At 53.5% G+C, this 25,985-nt stretch overlaps 1 protein-coding gene across 1 annotated transcript in view; it reads right to left on the bottom strand.

The window, feature by feature from the left end:
* GRK4 (G protein-coupled receptor kinase 4) overlaps window positions 1-25,833 on the bottom strand; it is a 38,733-nt gene extending 12,900 nt beyond the window's left edge. Inside the window, exons 1-10 of the mRNA XM_054581892.1 lie at window positions 25,721-25,833; window positions 23,063-23,158; window positions 20,042-20,154; window positions 19,650-19,727; window positions 15,207-15,310; window positions 12,782-12,874; window positions 11,839-11,902; window positions 8,772-8,912; window positions 6,691-6,881; window positions 909-946 (exon numbers count right to left, since the gene is read on the bottom strand). Of these exons, the coding sequence (XP_054437867.1) occupies window positions 909-946; window positions 6,691-6,881; window positions 8,772-8,912; window positions 11,839-11,902; window positions 12,782-12,874; window positions 15,207-15,310; window positions 19,650-19,727; window positions 20,042-20,154; window positions 23,063-23,158; window positions 25,721-25,772 (970 nt within the window). The 5' untranslated portion in view covers window positions 25,773-25,833. The remainder of the gene's footprint in view (window positions 1-908; window positions 947-6,690; window positions 6,882-8,771; window positions 8,913-11,838; window positions 11,903-12,781; window positions 12,875-15,206; window positions 15,311-19,649; window positions 19,728-20,041; window positions 20,155-23,062; window positions 23,159-25,720) is intronic.
* Window positions 25,834-25,985: the final 152 nt, after the last annotated feature.

Genomic DNA, 25,985 nt, shown 5'->3' with positions numbered 1-25,985 from the left:
GTTCTTGCCGCCAACGCGGCCCCTCCTGTCGGGGCCCCTGGCTGCCTTCCCTCACGCCCTCCGCTAGACGGTCACGCTTCTCACAGCCAAAACATCGCCTCAAAAACCGCTTCCAAAGGGCTTCTGTGGTCACTTGTTAGTACAGCAGCTATGCCCTGACTGATGTGGCTCGGTGGGTTGAGCATCGTCCCACAAAGTGAAAGGTCACTGGTTCAATTCCCAGTCAGGGCACATGCCTGGGTTGCAGGCCAGGTCTCCAGTCGGGGTGCATGCGAGAGGCAGCTGATTGATGCTTCTCTCACGTTTCAATGTTTCTCTCTCACATCGATCTTTCCCTGCCTCTCTTCCCCCTCCTTTCCCCTCTCTCTAACAATAAATAAAAATAAAATGTTTAAAAAAAATACAGCACCTAGGGGCCTGCCCTCCCTGGTGCAGCTGTCACCCAGGGAACGGAGCCTGAGCAGGCGCCGTGCTGCGGACCGAGAGCCTTTCCACTGGCCCCAGGGTCCGCACAGCCACGTAGGAGAGCCCCGGCGGCCACTGCACCACAGCCCAGGACGCGCGCCCTGCAGAGGGGACGGCGGGGAGGCGGGCCCCTGCATAGGAGGACGTGGAGACGCGGCGTGGGGGAGACAGCGCAGTGCGGGCCCACAGCAAGGCAGGGCAGAGCGGCAGGTGTTCCCGCTCGGGGTCCACCTTGGTGGGCTTCCGGGCTCAGTTGCCAATTGCCGCTTGTCTGAACACTGCGGAGGGACAATGCCATCCATGTTCTATTTTTAAAAGACCGTGCACTCGTTTCTTTCTGCTGTTGTTTCTATTCTGCATTAACCGGCTCGGTCCACATTGACTTTCTGGGCTCAAGTCCCTCATATCGAAGTCCGTGCGTCAGGCCAGAGAGGCGCGCTCACCGTGATCATCGAGGAGGATGTTCTCAGGCTTTAAGTCTCTGCAAAGGAAGAAGCGACAGCAAAAAATTCAGTTATTTAGAAGTCAATACCATGACCCATCAGCAGTCCGCAGAAATAACCCGAAGCCTCTGTGCTCTGAGCAACGGCAAGAACGGCAGATAACATCCACGCTGTGTTATCTGTGATCAAGTGGTAAGTCCTTCATGCTGTCCAAGGCTCCAGGCGTCACATGGAAGGTCAAGGAGTCTACAGGCAACGTTCACCCAATGGCAGTATAAAACAGACCATGCTGCAGAGACGCAGGTTTCACTGAAGACTTTCAGGGCTGAGTGTGCGGCCCGGGCATCAAAACTGAGTCTGTCTATCCGGCCACAGTTCCCCCTCTGAAGCACCAGGAGAAGCAGCAGGGTCTCAGCTGGGAAAGAAAACTAAACACGTGAGCCTGCTGCTGTCTTCATGCACAGGGCGCCTGTCTGTCCGCGTAGAAATCCTAGGGAACTCACACCAAAACCTCTAATGACAGAGTTCGGTGAGAACACAGGTCACTATGCTGAAATAGACGGTGTTTCTGTATACTAGCAATAAACAACACAAAAGGAAATTAAGAAAATAACTGAATTTGAAATAGAATAAAACATGTAAGAATAAATTTAACAAAAAAGGACGAGACTTATACACTGAAAATTATAAAATGTTGCTGAGAGAAGCTGAAGAACACCTAAATAAATGGAAGATATCAGTGTTCATAGATCAGAAGATTCAGTATGGGTAAGATGTTCATTATTCCCAAACTGATCTGTGGATTCAATGCAAACCTTAGCAGGCAAAAAATTTTCTTTTTGGAAAATGACATGCTGATCTTAACATTTATATGGAAATGCTAACCAAGGACCCAGAATAGCCACAATCATCTTTAAAATGACCAAAGTTAGAAGCTTCACACTTTCAATTCCAAAACTTACTACAAAGCTACAATAATCAAACAATGTGTTATTGTCAGGACAGACAGAGGAATGGAACAGAAAGGAGAGTTCATAAATGAACCCTCCCATTTATAGCCAATTGGTTTTTGAGAAAGGTACCAAGGAAAGTCAACGAGGAAATGACAATATTCTGAACAAACACTGCCGGGATATAGACTTTTCACCCACCCACACTATACTAAAAATTAACTCAAGATAGACTTTATTTTTTTTAAGATTTTATTTATTAATTTTTTAGAGAAAGAGAAAGGGAAGGAGAAACAGAGAAACACTGATGTGCGAGAGAAACATTGATTGGTTGCCTCTTGCACATCCCCAGCGTGAGGCCTGGCCCGCAACTCAGGCCTGTGCTCTGGCTGGGAATCGAACTGATGGCCTTTTGGTTGGCAGGCTGGCGTTCAATCCACTGAGCTCAAGCTCACCAGCCAGGGCTCAAGATAGATTTTAAACCTAAAGGTAAGAGTTAAAACTGTAAAACTCTTAGAAGAAAACATCGGACAAAATCTTCATGCTGTTGGGTTTGACAAAGATTTCTTAGCTATGACAGCCAAAGTGTGGTCAATAAAGGGGAAAATTTATAAATTGGACTTCATTAAAATGGAAATCTTTTGTACTTCTAAAAAGGCTATTCAGAAAATAAAAAAGCAAGCCACAGACTGTGAGAAAATACTTGCAAATTTTATATCTGGTTAAGGACTTGTATCCAGAATACATAAAGAACTCTTTCAACTTCACAAGACAGATAACCCAAATTAAAAATGAGCAAAATATCTGAATAGACATTTTACCACAGAATAAACAAGAATGGTCAACAGGCCCATGAAAAGGTGCTTGATATCATCGGCCATCAGGGAAGCACAAATCAGAGAGGCCGTGAGGCGTCAGTCCAGCCCAGCGGCAGGGCTAGAACCCCGGAGCCAGGCGGCCGGTGCGGGAGGCGGAGGAATGGGACCCTGGAGGAAACGCTGAGCACGGCCTCGGTGGGAAACAGTCGGGAATGTTCTTAAAAAGATAAACACAAATTTCCCATATGACCAAAAAATGCATCTTCTAGGTATCTACCCAAGAGAACCAAAAGTCTGTGTCCAGACAAAAACTCACACACAACTGTTCATAGCGGCATTACCCACAACAGCCCAACAGTGGAAACCACCAAAGGAGCCCATCACCTGGCAGACGGACACGCAGAACGAGCCCCTCCGGACGACAGCGGCGCACGGCTGCGCTGCAGGAAAAAGCGAGGCACTGATGGAGCCTGAGCAGGCAGGACCCTTGCACTGCTGGGTGGGCGAGCAGCGCCCCGGGCCAAAGGCCGCACACGGCACAGTCCCATTCATGCGCAGAGAACGGAGATCTAAGGACAGAAAACCAGCGCCCCACCCGCCCAGTGTGAGCTGCTCCCTAAAGGTGAGTGACTGGGGACAACGCCCACGCGGTGGCTAAGAGAGTGTGGACAGCGACCCTCCCGGAACACGACAGACCGGGGTCGCTGGCGAAAGGCCAGCGTGGGGCTCCTCCGGCCCCTCACCCAGGTGTCCCCTGTTGTATGTTTTTCTGTTGTTTCCTTAATTGCTAGAAAATACTATGAAATTGAAAACTTTTTTTTTCTTAAAATTGTGAAAAGATTCCCTCCATGTACTTAATTAACACATCCATCAGCTAGTTACCTTTTTTTGGTGGGGGGAGGTGGTAAAAACATTTTAAGTTCTACTCTCTTAGCGAATTCCCATCACCCAACACGGCGCTGCCATCTAGTGAGTCCACGTGTTCCTTGGACCGCAGGCCTCGCTCATCTCAGAGCTGCAAGTCCGTGCCCTCTACCAGCTCCCTCCATTTCCCCACCCCACACCCCAGCCCCTGGCAACTATTTTTCTACACTCTTTCTAGGAGTTTGATTTTTGTTTTTAGATTCCACATACAAGTATTTGTCTGTCTCTGACTTATTTCGCTCAACACAATGCTCTCTCCGTCCCCCCCCCCAATGTTGTCGCAAACAGCAGGAGGCCCTTCATTCTCACGGCTGAATAATATCCCACTGCACGTATGCGCCACATCCTTTTTATTTTTTTTAAATATTTTATTTATTTACTTTTAGACGGGGGAAGGGAGGGGGGGAGAGACAGAGACACCAGTCTGTGGTCGCCTCTCACACGCCCCCTCCTGGAGACCTGGCCCACAACCCAGGCCTGTGCCCTGGCTGGGAATCGAACCGGCAGCCCTTTGGTTCGCAGGCCGGCGCTCAGTCCACTGAGCCACACGTCTTCTTTAACCATTCACCTGCTGGTGGACGCTTAGGTTGCTCCCATGTCCTGCCTATTGTGAATATCGCTGCAGCGGACATGGGGTGCAGGCATCTCTTCGAGAGCCTGCAGACTATCCTTTAGATAAAGACCCAGAGTGGAACTTCTGGGCCATACGGTTGTTCTATTCTTAATTTTTTGAGGAAGCTCCATGCTGTTTTCTACAGTGGTAAACCTGAAACATTTTAGAAGGCCAACCCTGCAAGATTTCCAGTCTCCCTTCTCCCGCTGCAGCTGGCAGGTCACGAGGGCTGGGGCCCTCCCCTCTCCACGCCGTAGCCTCCTCACTGAGGAAGTTTTGAAGTCCTTTGCTGGTTTAAGATGAGGCCGAAGGGCACAAGAAAACCACAGTGTTGCTGAAGAAACGTTAAGGCTTGGAGTGATATCAAGAAGGCGCATGCCTCTCAGCAAAGGAGAACTGGCGAGGCCAAATGAGAGACCGTCGAGGCATCCAGCGCACGGGGCCTCGCGTCAGCTATGAAGAGGGCAATGTCATCATCGAAGCCTCTGGGGGCGGCTCTGGAGTCACCTGCTCAATGCAGCAAAACCCGCAGCCGAAGCCGCTCCCGGAGGGCCGGTGGCCCGTCTGCCCTGGGACGGAGAGCGCTTCCCGCAGGGCACACGGGGCCTGCGCGGCACCCGGCATTACACCGCCTCCCTCCCTCAACAGCAAGGACAACCTTCCCGTTACAAGGGGCTCGCAACAGGCCTGGGCAGGACCTTGAGACGCCCAGAGGGCCAAAGAGCCCCCGCGGGCCGCGCAGGAAGACCCATCACGGAGCCATGAGGGAGGGTCCGCTGAGAGACCTGAGAGCCACGCTGAAGCAGAGCATGGTCGCGAAGACCGCGGGCCAGAGTGCCGCCCTGCGCCAGGCCAGAACCACGAGCTGCGGCGGGCACCGCAGCAGCCACGCTGGGAGCCCCCCGGGCTCGGAGGCGAGGGTAGGTGGCAAATGGCCAAAGGGGAGAGGACAGCCTGCCATTCACCGACGTCCCCAAGCTCGAAGCAGCACAGCAGCAGCCTCTTCGGGGCAGTGTTCTGTGGACCCTGTGCCAGAGACTTAAAAATGGAGCAAGACGGGCTCCAGACAAGGATGTCTACAACGCACTGAGCCGGGGGAACCGCCGGGCTGGCAGGGTGTCATGGCCAATGGCGACCTTACACCCACTGTTGGGACGGACAGGCCAAGCCACGCAGGCGCCCCCTGCCTCAGAGAACACCCGCGAGCACTTTCTCCTACACTGTCAGCCGTGGGAGCCGGCGGGGGAGGGGCCACAGGGGCCTTAGCCTTGCCCTTCCTCTTAACCACCAACAGGGAGAGGAGCAACGCGGAGCCAGCGTGCGTGTTCAGAGCCTGGGGACGGCAGGCTTGGGCATCACTGCCAACTGTCTCTGCGGCCAATACGCTTTCTTTTCCGTTGTTATTACCAAAAGACTTTTAAAAAGAAAGAAGAAAAAGGGAGAGACACAGACTTGTACCTTGGCTCTGGGACACAGGAGACAAGAAAATGTCCAAGTTCCTCAGAGCAGGGATGAAGCGATCAAAGCCTCTGAGAAGCTGCCAGCTGGCTCTGGTGTGACCACCGCTGGCCGGGGCCAGAGCGCCCCGAGGGGCATGCGCCCCCGTGTGGTCAAGGGAGGACACGGCTGTGTGAGAGCAGGAGCCTGGGGCAGGGGCCGGTGGGGGCAGTGAAGAAAGGCTCCACCAGGAACCCAGGTACGAAGCGGGACAGCATGAGGGGCAGGAGAGTCCCCAGACCTACCGCTAGATGCAAATGACGAGAGCAGAGGGAACCCCGTGTGGAGTGGAAGGACACGGGGTCCCCCATGGGGCTGGGGTGGAGCAGGGGCCAGGCGGGGCTGCTGGGCGGGAGGCCAGCCAGGCCCGTGCTTTGAGCGGACCCACAGAAGGCAGGCCCTGGCCGGTGGCCCTGGAGAAGGAGTGGTTCGGTGGCCGGGGGGGGGGGGGGGACGGGACCAAGGGATACACGGTCGGTCCCCTTGGGATTTTAGGAGAAAGGGTGAGGCCGGCAGTGCCCGGGAGGGAGCGCACGCAGGCGGTCGACAGGTGAGCCGGAGGTGACTGGGTGGGACGGCCCGCCCGGGGTGCGCGAGGACAGCGGCAGGGCCAGCTCGGCAGCTGCTTCCCCTCAGGCAGACCCGCGGCTCCCACCGGACTGCCTAACTAGCAAATTAAAATGTCTGACTAGCAAACTAATTGAACTTTCTTTACTCAAGTCTAAGGTGTAAAAATATTAAAATGAATGTACTTCTCAGACATTTAATTGTGACGCTACTTCGTTGGCACAGAATCCACAGCCCTTAGCAGAGGAGTCAGAACGTCTGAGAATCTCAGGACGGTTCTTCTCATGCTGAGTGGCCCCGCCCATGTTCGATCAACCTGACAAGTAAAAACTGCTTTCTAGAGACTGAAGGGAGCGGAAAGGAAAACCAAGGCCACTCGGATGGGCCCTCGCGCGTGTGAGGGCCGCGCTCACCTGTACACGATCCTCTCCCTCTGCAGGTCCTCCAGGCCGCAGCACACCTCGGCGGCATAGAAGACCGCCCTCTGCTCCTCGAAGCCGGGGCCGCCCAGGTTGTAGATGTGGAACTTTAGGTCCCCTCCATTCATGATGGTGAGCACCAGGCACAGGGAGTCTTTGGTCTCGTACGTGTAGCAGAGGCTGACCTAGAGACAGCAGCGTCGTGAAAACAGAGCACAGGCATCTGCTCATTCACGGGCCGGTCCCCCGCGACATACGCGGGGCTCCTGGCGACAGCCCTGGCCCCCTGCACTCCAGGACTACGCCCCCACGCCAGGTCCTCCTAGGGCCCCACGGCAGTTCTGCTCTGAAGGGAGGGCACTGGCCGTGTCCAAGTGAGAAGGTGGCAAAACTTCACAAAGGCACGGGTCATGATCCCAAAGCTACGTTCCCGCCTGGGACACCGGCACCACACGCTTCCGGAACACCCGCGCCCCCCACGGCCGGCAGCGGCTGCTGTGGCCATTGCGGGCCAAGGCACGGGGTCTCCTCCAGGGTTTCCTGCGTTCCTCTGAATATGCAAACATGGAGACACTTCCCATACCTTTTCATACACTTATGACCCACTGGGACCTCTTCTGCCTGCTCAGGGTGTTCGCCCCCTTTGCTGTCAGTTTCTATGTCTGTTCTCTCTCTCACGCACACACATGTACACCCTGCCTGCCCTTCCGCTAGGGCTGTGATTGGGCTGCACTTAATTCACTTAATCTGCCCACCAGTTTGGGGGAGGACTGAAAGCTTCGCAGCCCTGAGCCTTCCAGCCCGTGGACAGGGCACCCTCTGCTTGCTTAGGTCTCCTGCAGCGTCGTGCACCTGCATTTCATGGGCTCGGCGGAGAAGTCTTGCACATTTTCCGTGTCTGCCTAGGTTCTGATGTTTCTTGATGCTACCGTAAATAGTATCAATTAAAACTTTCATTTTCTAATTGTTTGCAGCTAGTATCACCCTTAGCAACTTGACTAACCTCCAATCAGTTACCCAGAGAGTCCTGGGCTGTCGACACACACGTCGCACTGTGGGCTGGGGTGACAGCGGGGACAGGGAGGAGGAGCTGAAGGTGGCCCGGGACAGGTCAGGGCCCCTCCTCAGCTGCTCCCAGGGGGGCAACACAATCAAGGACAAAGTAGCCAGTGTAGAAACTAAAATGTTTTATTTAAAGAGACTAAACCGCAACTACTCCTTCTGTCCCGATCGCTAGGCCAGCTTGCGGATTTCTCTGTTTCCAGTCACGCTAGTACATTTAAAGCAACACTAAGATGAGTGCATTTTATTAAAGATTTTCATGGGACACACGTCCGACACATCAGACACACAAAGCCTCCCTATCATGCTGAGATGCCGGCCATGCACTGTCCAGAACATCCGTCCCTGGCACAAAGCAGCTGGCCTCTGCGGCAAGGAGGCAGTAACTCCAACACCACAAGTCACTTCGCAAATTACCGTTCTCTCTCTTCCTTCTGCCAGGCCTTCCTACGGCAGCAGGTGCTCCAGGAAACAGGCAATAACCGTTTCCTGTTATTGGGAATCATGCCTCTTAAAGCTCGGCCTGGGGCCTGGGGGGGCCCTGGCCTCCCCCAAGGCCCCTAATCAAGGTGGGACTGGAAGCTTCACGCAAGTGGGAGGTGCTACTTGAGGCCAATTCCAGGTGTCCAAAGAGGACAGAGGTGGGAATACAGAGGCCGTGCAAGGAGCCGCCAGAAAGTGCCCCAGGCAGGGAGCAGGGCACCCCCGGGGCCCGAACCAGCGGCTGCCCCCCGGAGGGCGGGGCGCCTGGCCAGTGAGGAGCAACTGCCCGGTGGACGTGGGGGGCAGCAACGCGCTTGTAGCAAATTCCAAGTTCCAAGCACGGTCACCGCGGGCTTATGTTTGTGTCCAGTAAGAACTGAGAAAAACCAGGGGTCACTACCAAAGCACGCTGTCCCCGGCGCCCATCCCTGTGAACCGCGCCAGACAGCAGTGGACCAGACGCCACCGAGCAGCGCCCGCACTGGAGGGGCTGGGAGGCAGGCCGCGCGGGGACCAGAGGGGACGCTCACCACAAATCGACTGTGCACTTTCTCGAGGATTCTTTTCTCATTTAGCGTCATGGCTTCGCCTTTCCTCCTCTTTATTCTTTTCTTTTCTAGCTTTTTACAGGCGTACATTTTCCCTGTGGCTCTCACTTGACAGGCACAAACCTAGTTTTAAAAAAAGAAAAGGTTTGCATATACCCAGCATTTCCTACGCTACAGAGAGAACAGGGTCGTCTGTGGAACGCGCCCCGCCCCCGTGAGGAGCTGGACTTGCGGAGCCCAGACCGCCCCGCGGAGACCCCCACCAAGGGCACGGAGTCGGCTCCTCCCCCCCTCGGCTCCTCGTCTGTGGCGGGGGGGGGGGGCCTGAGACCCTCCATGAACAGAGCGTGCCTCACACAGCCCCTGCAGTGGACCAACAGGCTTGCTCACACGCGGTCACACGCGACTGCTCGATTCTAACACGCCTCCCTAAGCCTTCCTCCATGAGGTACATGAGTAAAAGTTTTAGAAACTAGAGTCTTGATTTTTTTTTTTAACAGTTCAGGAATATAAGAAAGTATATTTCATAGAATTCACAGGCTTTCATACATTTATTCTATTTCATTTCAATGTCATATTTCTATATTACTTTATATTATAAAAATTTTCAAACAGACATTTCAGGAAAGTGGAAAGTCATCTAATAGCGCCCCAGGGCCCAGCCCCCAGCTCCGGAGCATCCGCGCATGGCAGCTCCCACCCACGGGTCTCACACATGCGCACACACGCCCATGCAAAACCACACGCAGAGGTCACTTTAGAAGCAAATGCAGAACCTGGTATAATTTCATCCACCAATAAAATAACCTGATGGTAAAATATAAAGTTTATTGTGAAAAATATTTAAAGTATTAATAAGGACACTGATTAAAAAACTCACCTGACAACTCCAAGGTAACTATCGTTAGCAGGCTGCGGGCTAGCCTCCAGGGCCCCTTCGTACGAGCGTTTGCAGGGACACAGCCCTCGCTCCCACCGGCCCGGCCTGCGGGGGACACTGGGCTCATGCTACAGGAGCGCGAACACTGTGCAACCTCCTTGCTCAACGCACAGCTCCTCATCACCCCACGTCCCCCCGTCTATGACTCTTCCGGAACGCGTTCAACCACTTGCCCACCAGCACGTGAACCTGGCACGCGTCTTCACCGTGAACTCAGGGGGGCTGCCCTGTCGCCGGACGGGCAGGGCAGTGGGGGGCCCCAGCCCTGCGGCACCCCGGCAGCGAGCAGAGCGCGCACCCCTGCGAGCTGTGGAGCAGGCACGTGACCTCGGCCGCGCCCTGCGCTCAGGCACCGCCCTTCCGGCTACACTGCGCTGCCTCTGAACCCCAGGGTGGGGGCACCCTCGCGAGGCCCCTCTCACCCTGCCTGCCTCAGGACCCACAGGTCTCCGTGGAGGGCTTAGAGCGTGGATAAAGCACTACTGTGGACAAGACGTATGTCCTTTCAAAGCCGTGGTGGAGGCTCAGCAAGTGGAGAGGAAGCGCCTCACGGCAGCAGTCCCCAACTTTTGTGGCAGCAGGGACTGATTTCCCGGAAGATGATTTTTCCATGGACTGGGGTGGGGGGTGGTTTCAGGATGATTCAAGGGCATTCATCCAAGCTCACCCCCCGCTGCACGGCCCGGCTGCTAACAGGCCCAAGCTGGTACCGGTCCGCAGCCCGGAGGTTGGGACCCTGCCCTATGGGACCTGAGTCCGAAGGGCCCCAAGGCCACATGCAGGAGGGTCTGAGGCTCCTTCTAACAGGCACACAGGGCAGCAGTGGACTGTTCCCTGCCCCCTGGGCCTGGCTCATGGAGCGCACACCTGGGACAAGTCTGTCAGAAACCGTGGCGTCCATTCGGCATTTGTTTGGGAACACAAGTAAATACGCTATAAAATCAAACACACCAAGTCTTTCCCAGCGCTTCACATTGCGAACGTGTTCCTACTAAATCCATTTCTAACACTTGTACGTGGCTACAAGGACTTCATTCTTTTGTAGGCACAAGACCACGGGTCATGTGAAACTTTTCCTTTGTTCTTTGACAAAAATCTGAGCTTCATACTTGGAGGCCAAACAGGGAAGAACAGTGTGAACTGAAGCGACGCGTGGCTCTGCCACCCGGGAGGCGGTCCCCCGAGGACGCACCTCCCACGGGAGCGTCTGTGGCAAAGGGACCGAAGGCAGCCCTGCGGCTGGATTGCGCAAACACGTCTAAACGGCCTCGAGGACGGCATGGGGGCGCCACGCGGCCGACTCTCCTGCGGCGACGGCCGCAGCTCGGCCACTGCAGCAGGCAGCTCCCTCCCGCAGGGCGTGGCCTCCTGGGCCGGCTTCCCGTGCACGTGGGGTGGGGTGGGGGTCCTCGTGGCCTTCGCTTGGAGCCTGGGAGCACAGGCGGCTTAGACACCTGCGGGCAGCGTGGCCTCTCGTCCCCCTCCAGCTCTCCTGGCTGCGGGACTTCCAAATGCCCGCATGGGGGACGGCCACTCCAGGTAAGCGGGAGGCAGTGTCCCCTCCACAGAAGGGCGGGGAGCCTCTGCCCACCTGCCACAGCCTTCGCAGCACAGCCTTCGCAGCGAACGGCCATTGCGCAGGAGTCTCCCAGATTTACAAGACTTCTCACACCTGCTCCCGGAGGCGTGAGCTGCACAGGCCGAGCTGCACAGGCGCACTGAGTAACAGGCTCTGCGCTGCACAGGCTCTTGGGCCGGCCCCAAACCAGAGGAACGGAGCCGCCGAAACTCCACTGCAGACACACAACAATCTTTTCCATCAGGACAAACTGAGTTTTAACACTGAATGTGGGAAGGTAACTTCTTTATGAAGTGAAAGGTAAAAACAAAGATAATGATTTTTTTTTCCAGATTTCCCAATTTTTTAAAAGCTTGTAGCCAAGTACCTTTTGCTCAAAGTTCAATCTTAATTCTCACGCTTGGCTAAAATTACCCCCAAACGCATGGTAAGGAAGCACATGCTGGGGCTAAGCTAAGGCGCGACCCGAGCATCCGGTCTCTCAGTCCCCTCGGCGGCTAGCACCACTCACACCGGCACGTGTGACTTACCTCTCCAAATCCACCTTTTCCTAGAACTCTGTAATGTCTAAATGTTTTCTTTGTTACTGGTTGCCTGAGGAATTAAAAAGAAAAGGTTTCAGGTCTCATCACATTGTACTTTTAAAACACAACAGCCTACCTAGCTGGGTCCTAGGCTGGTTCCTGGGCCCGTCCTGGCCAGGGGGCGGGCCAGCGGGCCAGCGCTCGCTGCACTGGGCAATGAGTGGCGCCGGGGACTCGCCGCGCACACTGAGATCGCGCAGCATGGCCGGGCTGTCCTCACTGCCGACAGGCAGGCCGGCAGCTGGCCGGCTGCCAAACGCCAGGCGCGCTCAGGCGCCGCCCCGGGGCGTCCCGGCAGCCTGTGGAGGAAGAGGACGCAGCTGCAGCATAGGCTGGCCTTTGGAAAGGAACCGCAAAGGAGATAACTGACAGCTCAAAAACATGCACGAAATGGGATTGGAACATGGGCCCATCAGTAACGATCGTCACAATGACAACGTCAGTGGCAGCTGGCACGCTCTGAGCACTCGGCACATGAGGACAAGGAGCGCTAGGCATGTCCCACACATTTCTCGGCAGTCCCAGCCATTCAGGAGTGGGGGCCATGAGCGCCTCTACTTCTCAGAACAAGGACCTAGAGCTCCGCACGCCTAAGCCGCCTGCCTGAGGCCACGCAGCTCGCAAGAGCCAGCAGAGCCTCCCGTGACCCCCGGACACGCTCCCCTTCCCAACTGCTACGCCCACGGGGCAGGCCGCCATGTAGCACAGAGAGAACAGGTCAATGGGCTAAGAAGAAACCGAATAGTGTATATCAGGAATTTCTGTACGAAACACCACACACGGCCCAAGATTTCCAATCGTATTTTGATAGATGGAAAAGTACACATCAATCGGGGTGGGTTAGGAAAAGTTACCACTTGTTTACATTGAATTTTAAGTTAGAACATACCTTTCCAGCCATTTCCACTGTAAAAATCGAGAAAAATATGGGCTTTCCTGGTATTCTTCAAACGGTTTTCCACTTAAATAGCTATGGACAGCTCTGGAAAAAGATCGCATGCCATTATTCACCCGCCTTCCATCCCGCACGGAAGCACTGTGTCTCAGTGAACCTGTGAGGCCTGGGTAGGGAGGCCCAGTGGATACATACTAGTCAATACACTGCCTTCTACAAGCGCAGGATTCCACAGTGGTTCCTGCTGCAACCAGTGAGAACAGGAAAGCAAGTTTCCGTTCATTTCCAGAAATGAAATCCATTTCCTCTCCCAAAGTCAGAGGTCCTTTTGATGTATATGGATATCAGAGAAATAATTACTTGATAAAAACAATCTACCGCCCTGGCTGGTGTGGCTTAGTTGATTGGAGCGTGATCCCATAAACCGAAAAGCTGTGGGTTCAATTCCCCATCAGCGCAAAGGCCTAAGTTACAGGTTTGGTCCCTGCGCAGGGCGCCTAAGAGAGGCAACCAATCAGTGTTTCTCGCCCTCTCCCCCTCTCTCTTCTCCTCTCTCTAAAATCAATAAGCGTGTCCTTGGGTGAGGAACGAACAAAGCTGTAGATGGAGGACAATGGCTCCGTGCAGCAGAAAAAGCACTGGATTCCACCCTCGGTTAAAAAGAGACACTACCAGTAAAAAGACAATAGTTTAAAATACATTGCAAGTGAGTGTGTGCCTGTCTCAGAGGGGACGCAGACACTCTGCGGATAAGATGGAGTGAATGTCTAACGGCTACTGATCACAAGGCAGAAAATGTCTGTAGGCGACACAACTTTTTTTAACACGAGAATAAATCACCTGATAAATTATTTTACAGGACACATTTCTTCAAATATTACGCCATTGGCCATGCCTCTTAGGTTTTGCCTGTAATTTTATTATAGAATAAAACTCTTCCTTGGGGAGCGGATGGATGAGGGACAGAACGTCGCCTGTCCCCTGGAACGGCTCACTAGCTGATGAGGACCTACCAAGGCCGCCGCCAGCGCGGGTTGGGCGGCCGTGGGGAAATGTGCGCGGAGGACCCCGCAGGCTCCCAGGCCCTCCCGGGGCGCTCGGAAGCGAAGCTCCCTTCACAGCAACCCTGAGCCCCGCCGCGGCTTCACCGGACCGCACTCACGGAGGGGTTTTCCAGAGGCCGCACGGCACCTGACAGCGTCTCTGCTCTGACGGTGGGATTTTGTGTCGTCTTGTTCGTAAAAAACATAACCCATAGAGACAAAAGCTCTTTGGATCCGCCATTTTTTTTTTTAATTTGAGACAGAAGGAGAGACAGAGGCCTCAATTTGCTGCTCCAGGCAGTCAGGCGCTCGCTGGCCGACCCCGTGTGCGCCCCGACAGGGACAGCCCCCGCACCCGCGTGTGTCGGGACGACGCTCTATCCGACTGGGCCACCCGGCCAGGGCCAAGCCACTGCTGTCATTTTATCCCCAACCTGGATCAATGACAGACGCATAGTAGGTGCTTCATGTTTTCCAAAAAGAGTAACTAATATGCCAAGCCTCCGGAATTTGTATTTTCTTAAGGCAAAAAAAGAGTGCAACCTTAAACCAGCAGGGTTTTCTCCTGCTGGGTTCTCTGCGGTAGCCTCCGCCCACAGAAGGGACCATTAGGGGCTGAAGCGCCTCTCCCAAAGCGGGGCGTCCTGACCCTGCGCCTGCGGACGGGGCCTTATTTGAATGTGAGACTAGTTAAGAAGAGGGCGTATGGGCCCCCTCCGCTAGGACCGGCACCCCGTACGAGGGTAAAACGGCCACCTGCTGACAAAGGCGGCCAGCGATACCGAGGACCACCAGGCGTCCGGAGCCGGGAAAGGCTGCGAGGGCACGGCCTTGCCGTCACCTTGACCTCAGACACGCAGACTGCGCAACTGCAAGACAGCACAGTTCTGCAGTTTTGCATCACCTCATGGGCGGTGCTTTGTCACGGCACCCTCAGGAAACCAACGTGGTCGCTGACAAACATCTGTTGAACGAGTGTGTGACACCCAAATGCCTTGTGTAAAGGTCCAAAGGACCACATGTTTTGGGCCAGGTACTTCAGAAGCCATCCTTGCTTCCCGCGTGCCTCAGGAAGCTGGATTCAGCCAAGGGCTCTGACTTCGAGTTCCCCTGTCCACACTGCAGGGGTCTGGAGGAGAGAGATTTCTTGGCAAGTGCCTCGGTCTAAAAAAGCATTTTACGGGACTTGTTTCCCCTTAGACACAAGCACTTCGGAAGGCTGAGAAGAGAGAGGGCCAGGAGCCAGCCAAGCGGCGCTGGTACCCTGGCCCTCCCATGTGGCCGCCTCTCCTCGTCACCTGCCTCTTCCTACTGAAGTGGCCCTTTCCAGGAGGGAGAGACGGTGGCGGGGCGGCCCACTCACCCGGCGCACTCACCCGGTGCACTCCTCAAAGGCCTCCCTGGAGGCGGTCTTGTCCAGGCGCAGCCTGCACCCTCTCACCACGTGTGGAGGAATCTGCGGTAAAGGGTCTGCCGAGCTCTTCACAGCACAAACCAAAGACAGAACAGTTAGTGACCCCACGGCTTACCGATCGTACGCAAAGCCTGACACCGTAACAAATGAAACCACCAAGTGCGTGAGGGAGCAGGTCGCGGGGCCGCCCCCAGCCTCCTCCCCCAGGGGTCAGAGTGCTACCTTTCCCCTGAGAGCAAACGGGGGGGGGCAGGGTCTCCTGAAATGCTGTACCCCACGTTCACAGCACCATTCACAGCGGCCGAGGCTGGGCACAGCCCGAGTGTCCGTCGACGGATGGATGGACAAACAAGACGTGGTCCAGCCATTCGACGGAAGATTATTCAACCTTAAAAGGGAAGGGAATTCTGGCACCTGCTGCAGCACGGATGGACCTTGGGGACGACATGCTGAGTGAAACACGGCAGCCAGGAAAGGACGAACTCTGTATGACCCCACTTACACGATGTCCCTACGTCAGTCCAGTTCATACGACAAAAAGAACAGGGGGTCACAGCCAGGGCGCCGGGAGTGAGGGGCTAGTGTTCAACGGCGACAGAGTTTCACTGCCGCAGGATGAAAAAAGTTCTGGAGACGACGGCGGTGATGGCTGTACAATGTGAGTGTATTTAATAACAAATGTGACACGTTTTCTACCACAATCAAAAATGCACACACACACATGCAAACCTTCATAAATATGCCTACTTTCTCCTCATACAGATGGGATAAAAACTATGTACAGATGCTCCTCAACTTACGGTGGGATTATGGTCCAACAAACCCATCCTGGACTCAAAGCACCATGCACCAGTGATGCGCCCACTGCGCCTAGCCAGCCAGCGCCATGGCCCTGCCGGGCGCCCCTTGGACGCACTCGGAACACGCCCGAGCTGGGCGCCATCCGCGGCCTTACCGTGGGAGCCGCTGCTTCCTCCTCGTCCGCCCAGAAGCAGGAGGTACAGGGGGCATTTTGTGGACATGACAGGATGGGAAAACATAAAACACAGTGTCCAGAAAGCGCTGCCCACACGGCGCATGGTGGAGCGTCCGCTGCTGACGCCCGTGACCGCGTGGCACCACGAGCGAGCTGGAGATCAAAACGTGAAGGGCCGCCTGCTGGACGTGCCCGCTCTCAGGCGCTTCGGCGGCGCCTGCCCGCCTCACCGAGTCGACCTGCCCCAGGGGCCCGCTCTGGGGCGGTTTCCTCCGGGGCCAATGGCGGGCCTCCCCAAGCTGGATGCCCGGGGCCACTCGCTCCCAGGACACACGCGTTTTTCTGTGCAGATATTTACGACGAAGCTGCCTCCGCCAAGGACGCACCACTCCACGTTCTCACGGGCGCGCTGCTCCGCGTCCTCCCACCCTCCCGAGGTTCCTGGGAGAACGCACGACCTGACAGAGCTGTTGTTGTCGGGGCTGGTAAAACACACCCAGGCCACGCTCCACTCCACCCTGAACTTGCCACTAGAAATGGGACGTGCGTTCTAGACGGCTTCCGACTGGGGTGGAGCCGGGTCACCAAAGCTTTGTTTTCCGTAAGTCAGAGGTTTAACTCTTAATAGAAATACACAATGAGAAAATTCACATTTTCTTTCCTTTTTTAAAAGACTTTTATTTATTTTTAGAGAAGGGAAGAGAGGGAGAAAAAGAGGGAGAAACATCAGTGTGCGAGTTGCATTTTCATGTGTCCCCTTCCCCCCACTGGGGACCTGGCCCCCAACCCAGGCCTGTGTCCTAGGCTGGGAATTGAACCGGCGACCCTTTGATTCACAGGCTGGTGCTCAATCCACTGAGCCACACCAGCTGGGGCAGAAAACTGACATCCCCCCCCCCCATTGTTATAATGAATGATTAATAGCTGTCATTTAGATGACCTAAAACCAGTGAGACCTTTTCATGGGCCTGTTTTGTCAGCCTGACAACCACGAGGAGGGACGAGGTTTGGGAAGCGACAGAATGTTCCGGTGCTGCCGCAGCACAACGTGGGCGAGCCGGATGGACCGCGCTCCCAGACCACCCGGGCGAGTCCCTTCTATCAGCCCTGGCGTGGCCCAGGTACCAACAAGACGGTCCGTTTGCTCTGCTGTTTCAGGGAAGCAGTCTGCTCACTCGTTTATGCAGCAAGTAACACATTGTTTCTGGCATAGGAGACAAGAGGACACAACATTTTCACAGAAGACAGAGCCATCAAATTCCAAAACGGTCTCAAAAATACAGTTTTAAGAAATACTTCTCATTTTCCAGAATCTTATTTTTCTTCCAAGCATCTCGATTTTCTGTATCTAAATAGCATGTTAATTCCATGAAGATTGTTTACTGGTTAACTCCAAATGGAGATCCTTTCTTCAGTAACTCAGAAAATTTCATATTAATATCTCCCAACAGAAAGGAAAAGCAGTACTTCTAAGGCACTCCCGGCCTGATGCTAAATGTAATGAAAGTAAAACAGATACTTCTTCTGGGGCCTTACATTAAGGAGTAAGAATTACTTTTCAGAATAGGTAGTTGCCAGGGAAAATCGACCAAATGACTCGGTGCTTTGCTTTTTAAAGTTCTGGATACCGAACATTCCCCTAGAAAGGTCCACTGCTGGTGGGGGACAGGTGGGTGAATTCTGGAGAAACAGGTTTCTTTTTCTGTGTCAAAAAATATACAGACTTCACTACCTTTTAAAAAGTGAGCTGTCTTTATTGTGTAATTACATTTAGAGAGACAGGAAGGGAGGAAGAAAGAAAGGGAAACATCAATGTGAGAAACATCTATCGGGAGCCTCTAACACATACCCCGACCAGGGGCTTGGCCCGCACCCCAGGCGTGTGCCCTGACCGGGAATCGAACTGGACGCCCTTTGCTTTGCGGGATGGCGCCCAAAGCACTCGGCCACGCTGGCAAGGGCTACCATTTAAGTTTAAAAGTTCTTTCTGTATTTTGGATACCAGACCCTAAGTAGGTACTGGCTTTGCAGATATTTTCTCTCCTTCCGCGGGTTGTCTCTTCAATTTCTTTACAGAGCTCTGTGAAGCACAAGATTTTTTATTTTGTTTAAGTCCAGTCGGTTTGTCTGAGTCTCATCTAAGAAACCACGTCAGGACCCGGGGTGTCCAATCCCTGGCCCGTGGGCCCACGCGGCCCAGGGCGGCTGCAAAGGCCGCGCAACACAAACTCGTCAATGTGCTTAGAGCTCTGTGATTTTGTCGTCATTAGTGTTTGTGCATTTAATGCGAGACCCAGAGATGCCAAAGGCTGGACACCCCTGGTCTAGACCAAGGTCATGAAGGTCCACACCTAAGAGTTTTACACCTGAGATTTACAGCTTAGAGATTTCCTCTAAGAGCTTTACACTTTAGCTCTTACATTTACGTGCTTCATCCTTTGATATTATTTTTTGCGTATGGTGTGAGGTAGCGGTTGAACGCCGTTCCTTTGCGTGTGGATATCCAGTTGTCCCTGCAGCGCCTCTCGGACGGTGACTCTTTCCCCACTGGGCCGTCCTGGTGCCCTGCTGTGAGCCGGCTGACTGCAGATGTGCGAGCTGGCCCCCACACCCCCAGTTCTAGCCCGCTCGTCCGCTGGCTGTCCTTCGGCCGGGACCACGCGGTTCCTGGGACCGGCTCGTTCATGTCAGCACCAAGCGGGGCTGGGATTTGCTCAGGGTCATAACAAATCTGTGGATTGGTTTGGGGGGTGTTGTCATGTTAACAATAGCAAGTCTTCTAATCCATGAACATGGGATGTCTTTCCATTTCTTTAACTTCCTTAATTTCTGCCTAGGATGTTTTCAAGTTTTTTCAGTGTATATAGCCTTGTATTTCTTTTGTCATATTTACTCCTAGTTTGCTCTTTTTGATGTAATTGAAAATGGAATTACTTTTTTAACTTCCTTTCTGGATTTTAATTGCTAGTGCAGGGAAATACAACTGAGTTTTGCACGATGGTCTGGTGTCCTGTGGCCGCAAGGGACTCCCACACCAGCTCCGGCAGTTCTTCCCCTAACGCGAGTGTGGGCACCGTAGGAGTTTTCTACGTGCAAGTGCTACGGTCCGAATGTGTCCCCTCAAAATTCAAGTGTTGAAATCCTTCCCCCCAAAGTGGCAACACTGGGATGCGGGGCCGTGGGGAGGTGCTGAGGTCGTGAGGCGGGAACCCTCGTGGATGGGACTGCACCCTCCTAACAGATGCTCCATCGTCTCTGTCACCATGTGAGGACACAACAGGAAGGGACCAACCATGAGCCAGGGAGAAGAAAGTTTGCAAGAAAGATTTTAACATACTTGTATTTATCCAATTAAGTAACAATGGCTCTGCAGTCTAATTATTGATGTAAGCTGTTCACCAATCTTTGTATCTAAAGAAGAAAACGCACCTCGTTAGTGCAGAATGTGTCTAGGACCAACAGTCCGCACTCTCTCCGGTCCTCAGCGGCGGCGACCTCGTATTCTGCCTGATTGTAGGGATGACAGGAAACAAAGCGTTAGTTACGCTTCTTCACGGGCTTCATGACGCTTCGCAGTCTAGGGAACTGACTTGGTGGCCTCAGAGCCGGAGAGCAGCTCTCTAGTTCAAGCCCCTACCCCCAGCCCGCCAGCTACGAGGGGAACGTCCGTTTCCGAAGGCCGATGGCGCAGCGAGCGGCACGCTCCACGGCGCCCCCTGCGCACCCCTCCTAGCCCGTGTCTCATGGACTTGGCTCCCGTCTCAGCGTTTCCTCCTTGAAGGCACAAGCTTAGCCGGCTCTGCACCGAGGCTGCTGCTCACCACCGCATCCAGGAATTCAATGCACCTCTTCAGATCCTCTCTTGTGCCACAGAATTGCCGGAAGAGAAGTCTCCCTATGGGCTGCTTGTCACAAAGACTGCTGTAATCCTTTTCTGGGGGAAGAAAGCGGGGTGTACCCGTTACAATCCAGAAAGTGCTTTTTCTGAACCATACTGTTTTCGCCTGATACAACAGAAGTCAGAAATAGCATTGGCAGTATTACTTTTTTTATACCACTGTTTTGTTTACCAGTTTAGACTGGCTTGTCATGAGTCTCTGAAACACGTAAGCAGAGCCAAAGGTGCCCGGAAGAACGGACAAGGAAAGGCGTGGAAGCGTGACCTGAAACGTCCCCTCCCCGGAAAAGAAACACGCGGAGGAGCAACGTTCCCAGGGAACCACGTGTCCCCGTCGAAGGAAGAGGGGCAGGCAGAGAGCTGTTGGGGACAAGTTACCCATCTGTGAAGTGCACCACGGGAAAGCACTAAATCAGATTTTTAAAGACGCTTTCCATTTTATTAACTCTCTATACACCTGCTTTGGATTAGGCAGTGGTTTATTGTACACTGTGCCACAGGCACACACAGCGACAACAAAGATAGGTCAACCAGACTTTGTCAAAATAAAATTTTGTGCCCTGGCTGGGGTGGCCCAGTGGATTGAGCACCGGCCTGAGACCCGAAAGGTCACCGGTTCGATTCCCAGTCAGAGCACATGCCTGGGTTGCGGGCCAGTTGTCAGTAGGGGGCGCGTGAGAGGCAACAACACACTGATGTTTCTCTCCCTTTCTCTCTCCATTCCCCTGTCTAAAATTAAATAAAATCTTTAAAAAAAAACAAAACAAAACCCTTGTGTTCCTCAAGGGACACCATTAAGAAAGTGAGAGAAAAACACAGAATGGGAGAAAATATTTGGAACTCAAATATCTGGTAAGGGTCTAGAAACCTGAATACATAAAGAATGCTTATATTTCGGCAAAGAAAAGACAATTTAATTAAAAAATGAGCAAAGGATTTGAACAGACATTTCTCCAAAAAATATACAAATGGCCAGTAAGCACATGAAAAGATGCTCAACATCATTAGTCCTGGGAAACACAAATCAAAACACAATGAGATACCTCTTCACTCCCACTAGGAATGGTTATACTAAAAACAAAAAGGAAAATAAAAAGTGTTAGTAAGAATGTAAAGAAATTGGAATCCTCACACGCTGCTGGTAGAAATGTAACATGGTGTAGCCACTTTAGAAAACAATTCGGACACTTCCTCAAAAAGTTAAACACAGAATTGCCATATTATTCAGCAATTTTAATTCTGAGTCTACACTCAAAAGACATGAAAAGCAGGCACTCAAACAAACACTTGCACACGCGTGCCCCCAGCAGTATCCCGACAGCCCCAAAGCAGAAGTGACCAAAACGCGCACCCACAGAAGAACCAAGTCCTCATCAACACAGTAACGCTCGAATGGAGGCCACTGAACCTCACGCTGGAAAAGGGCTGAGGTGGTAGTTTGTGTTATGTATATTTTACTACAAAAAAACCCCACCAAACCTTGTATGTGAATGTTCATAGCAGTATTAGTGTAACGGACCAAAAAAATGAAAACAATGCCATGTTTATCAACTCATGATTGGATAAATGAAATTCAATACATCTTTACAATGGACTCTTTGCCGGCAAATGTGAATTAAGTGCCGAGTCCTGCTACAGCACCGGGGACCCTTGGAAACCCTGCGTTAGGGGAAAGAAGGCGACCGTAAAAGACCACAGAGTGTGCGATTTCCATTTACATGGAACGTCCAGACGAGGCGAATCTGAAGCGAGAGCGGACCTGCGGTGGCCGAGGCCAAGGAAAGGGCAGGGGACAGGAGTGTGTGGCCGCCGCTGGGGACGGAGTTTCTTCCTGAGGTGACGAGGACGTAAAAGAGATCGTGTGATGGCCGCGCAGCGCCGTGGCTGGATTGAGCAGGTAAACGGCACAGCAGGCGGGTGATTTCTCCGTAACATTGCTGTTTTAAAAACACGACGAGATGGAAACAGCGGGACAGGCCTTCGGTGGGGGGACGGCCCCCATGGCACTGTCCGAAATCAACTGTGACACTTGAAATATTCCAACCCTCTTAAATAGAAACTCTGACGGTACTAAAGAACAGATGGGTTGAATTTAAAAAAATAACCTGAAGTGTCCTCCCTAAGCACCACCCCAAGTTCAGAAACTAAGAAGAAGATTGATATGTTTATATACAGAAAAATTGAAACCTCTGTTTGGAAAAAAAATACTGCATGCCAAAAAACAGAAACATAAAATATATTCACAATGATCGTAAAAAGATAAATTATATGAGGAGCTTTTACAAACCAGTTAGAAAAAGCCAAAATTTTAAAACTGATGAAAATGTTCAACCCCATCCACAATTAAAAGAGACCATTTTTCAAATTACAGTTTATCTTTATTAAAAATATTGGTAACAACCAATGTTAACAAGGTTATAGGCAAAGAGAACTCGTCATACACTGCTGGCAGGAAAGCAAACTGATATGACCTCTTTGGAGAGTAATTCAGCAACAGCAACCCCAGAATTTTGAATGCATACATCCCTTGAACTGGAAGCCGTATCTTTTAGGAAATACAGTTATGAAAGCCCGAGAGACACGGCCCACATCTGGCTCCTGTGTTCACACCACGGCCTGTAGCACAACTGCACAGCGATCCGTTGTGCTGGACATGATATAGACATTTTCTTTTTAAGAGAAAGGGGAAGAGAGGGAGAGAAACATCGATGTGCCGGGGAAACATCGGTTGCCTCTCACAAGCCCCCAGCTAGAGACCCGGCCTGGAACCCAGGCAGATGTCCCAACAGGGAGTCGAACCAATGACCCTTCAGTGTGCGGGAAGACAGCCCACCCACTGAGCCTTTCCAGTCAGGGCTGATGTATCATATTTTTATCTGACTAATCCTTTCCTGAAGTTATCACTAGTGATTCTTGTCCACACGCGGTGGCTCTGCGCACTCACCGATGGACTGCCTGAGCTCGCAGCACTGGCTCACGGGGGGCAGCTTCAGCATCTCCCTCCATTTTTTACTTCGACCACTTTTTTTGCCATACCCTCCTAAATTTAGGGGGAAAGAGGGAGAAAAAGAGGGAGAGAAACATCAATGTGTGGTTGCCTCTCACGCATCCCTCACCAGGGACCCAACTGGCAACCCAGGCATGTGCTCCAACCGGGAATCGAACCAACGACGCCCTTGTTCACTGGCCGGCTGAGACACACCAGCTGGGGTAGAAAGAGGCATTTTTAACATGGTCAGAAATACTCAATTATAACTACTTCCACTAATGGCATCTACTATATGCCAGATAAACCCTCCCATTGACTCTATGAGGACACTGTTGACATGCTCCTGTTATAACCCTCATTTCAGAGAGGAGAAACCATGGCAAAGACATGTGAAATAATTTGCCCAAACAGAAGCTGGGATTTGAACCCAAGTAATGGGCACTGGCAAACGAGGCCCCAGCAGCACTCAGTAGGGGGTTTGCTCTTGGAGGTATGTATTTAACCTTCTCTTTCTTGAATTTAACAAAATAACAGATCACTCCTTTAATATCCAGTTGTTTACTTACGAAGTGCCAATTACATGGCTAGCACTGAAAAGGATACAAAATAAAGACAAAAGCTACACCCTGTCTTACAGAGATTACAATGTGGCCCCAGAAGTGCAGGGGGCAGTTTGGGTAGCACCAGGGCTGTAGTCCCGGCACAAGCTGGGGCCGCGGACCGGGCCCTTAAGCCTCGGCTAGAAACACTGGTGACGCGGAGACTCGCAAGACCCAACAATGATTCCGAGGTGCCCTGGCGGGAATCCGGCCTAGACGTGAATTACCCCGAGCAGCCTGCTCTGTTTCTCCCTCAGGCTCTGTTCCTCTTATACCACGTCAGCAGCTCGAGGCTCGGAAGGAAATTTGCAAAACTCCTGGACCCCAACCCAAATCCCACCTGGTGCCCTGACGGTGGCTCATCTTGGACCCACAGCGGTTCGGCGAGTTCCTGCCACGGTCATCTGTAAACATCACCTACTCTCTGGAAGCTGAAGCTACTGATGTCATTCGACTACCTACATATTCCTGCTGCCTGTCCCCCGCCTGTAACCCTCTCAAGAAAAGCCACTGCCCACAGGGGCTGGGGCCTTCCCCTTCCCTTGACCGGCAAACGGTGTCTGGAACAACTCTTCCATCTGCGGTAAATCGGGGACTTAGCGGCCGGAGTCCCCCGTAAGAATCATTGACCACACTGGATTAAGAACCCCAGATTCCCAATTCCCAGAGTGTCTCTGAGCTGCAAGAAAGTTACAAAGAAGAGGATGAAGGTACACTGGACCCTGAAGGAGAGACAACACTGAACAAGAGAAAAAGCAAGAAGGGCCCACTGCACCGACGGCTGGACTTGAAGGCACACTAAAACGTGTCTGACAGAACACAGGTTCATTCCTACAACAAAAATGCATTAATAATAATTTATTAATAATTACAACAGACTAATTAGTAGACCTTAGAGTGCGCCGGGCATAGACACACCAGCGGCTGTTTCAACGCAAGGTCACCTGCCAACATTAAATTCTTTTTCCAGGTACAGTTGACTTTCAGTACAGGGTGGGACAGAAGTAGGCTTACAGTGTATCATTATTTCTTAATTATCATATTATGTTCCATACGAACAACTCTAGTTTTAGTTCTAGTGCTTTTGCTCCACCTCGCACTGCATTAGTTTCAGACGTACAGCAGAGTGGGTAGACGCATAATTTAAGAACTGACTCCCATCCTAAGTCTAATACCAACATTGCTGAAAGGAGAAAAGACTAACAAACGTCCTGTTGAAGATCAAAAAGAGATAGGTTTTATTTTAAATAAATCTAGAAACCATTAGAACCCTGGAGAACCTACTCCCACGGTCCTGGGCCTTCCGGCAGCCGGGGCCGCTGATGTTCTTGAGCGTCTACAGAGCGCGGGCCCGCCTGCCTCCTCGTCTACAACGGCCGCTCCGCCGCCTCCGGACACGGTCTCCATCCCCGCACGCACAGGTCAGACGCCAGCGCCGCGGAGGACGGATTGCTCACGAGGGACTGGAGAGGCATCCGAGCGACGCACCCGGGCCCTCGCGAGGCGGCGCTGAGCGCACACCGGGACCCTGTCCCCAAGGAACAGAGCGGCGGGGTCTCCCGGCCCCACGGCCGGCGCCGCTCCGCACCACCTCTCCGGTGACCGCACCGAAGGACCGAGCCGGGCGGGCTGTCCTCCACTCCGTCAGCCGGCCGGCGACGGGGCGCACCTCACTGCCAGGCCCTTCCCGCAGCCTGGGGTTTCGCGCGAAACCGCGGCGGGGAACCTGCATCTCTCCCCCGGAAAGGCAGCGGGGCCTCCCATGTGAGGGGGGCGCTGACACACCAGCACGTCACCCACGACCCCCAGGCCGAGCTGCATCGACCGAGGGTCGGCACGGCGCCCGCGCCACCAGGAGCACCCCGGTGCGGGAGCCTGTTCCCGGGGAAGCCCTGGAGCCTGGGACAGGCACTTGACGCCCGAGGCCGCAGCCACCGGGGACGGCAGGGCTTGGAGCCGGGTTCTGGGGGCAGGAGCCGGGCGCGGCGGGCTCGGGGCCCCGCGGTGCACCCACCGAGGCGCGCTTTCAGCAGCAGCGCGTTGGCGATGAGGTTCTCCAGCTCCATGGAACGACGCGGCAGCCGCCGCCGCCGCCGCCGCCGCCAGCGCCTCCGCCGCCGCCCCCTCCGGGCCTCGCGGGCTCGAGGTCTAGGGGGCGAGGCCCTCGCGTCCCGTTCGCCGGCCGGCGCCCGTCCACCGGGCCGCACGCCGGCCCCGCGAAAGAAACCCCACCACCGCCACGGCCACAGCGCGCCCCGCTGCCTACGCGGCCGCCGCGG

This window comes from Pteronotus mesoamericanus, unplaced genomic scaffold (genome assembly GCF_021234165.1).
Source record: "Pteronotus mesoamericanus isolate MK-2021 breed Mesoamerican mustached bat unplaced genomic scaffold, CSHL_Meso_final contig_68, whole genome shotgun sequence".
NCBI classification, from domain to species: Eukaryota; Metazoa; Chordata; class Mammalia; order Chiroptera; family Mormoopidae; genus Pteronotus; species Pteronotus mesoamericanus.
This window is presented reverse-complemented; position numbering and strand designations above follow the sequence as displayed.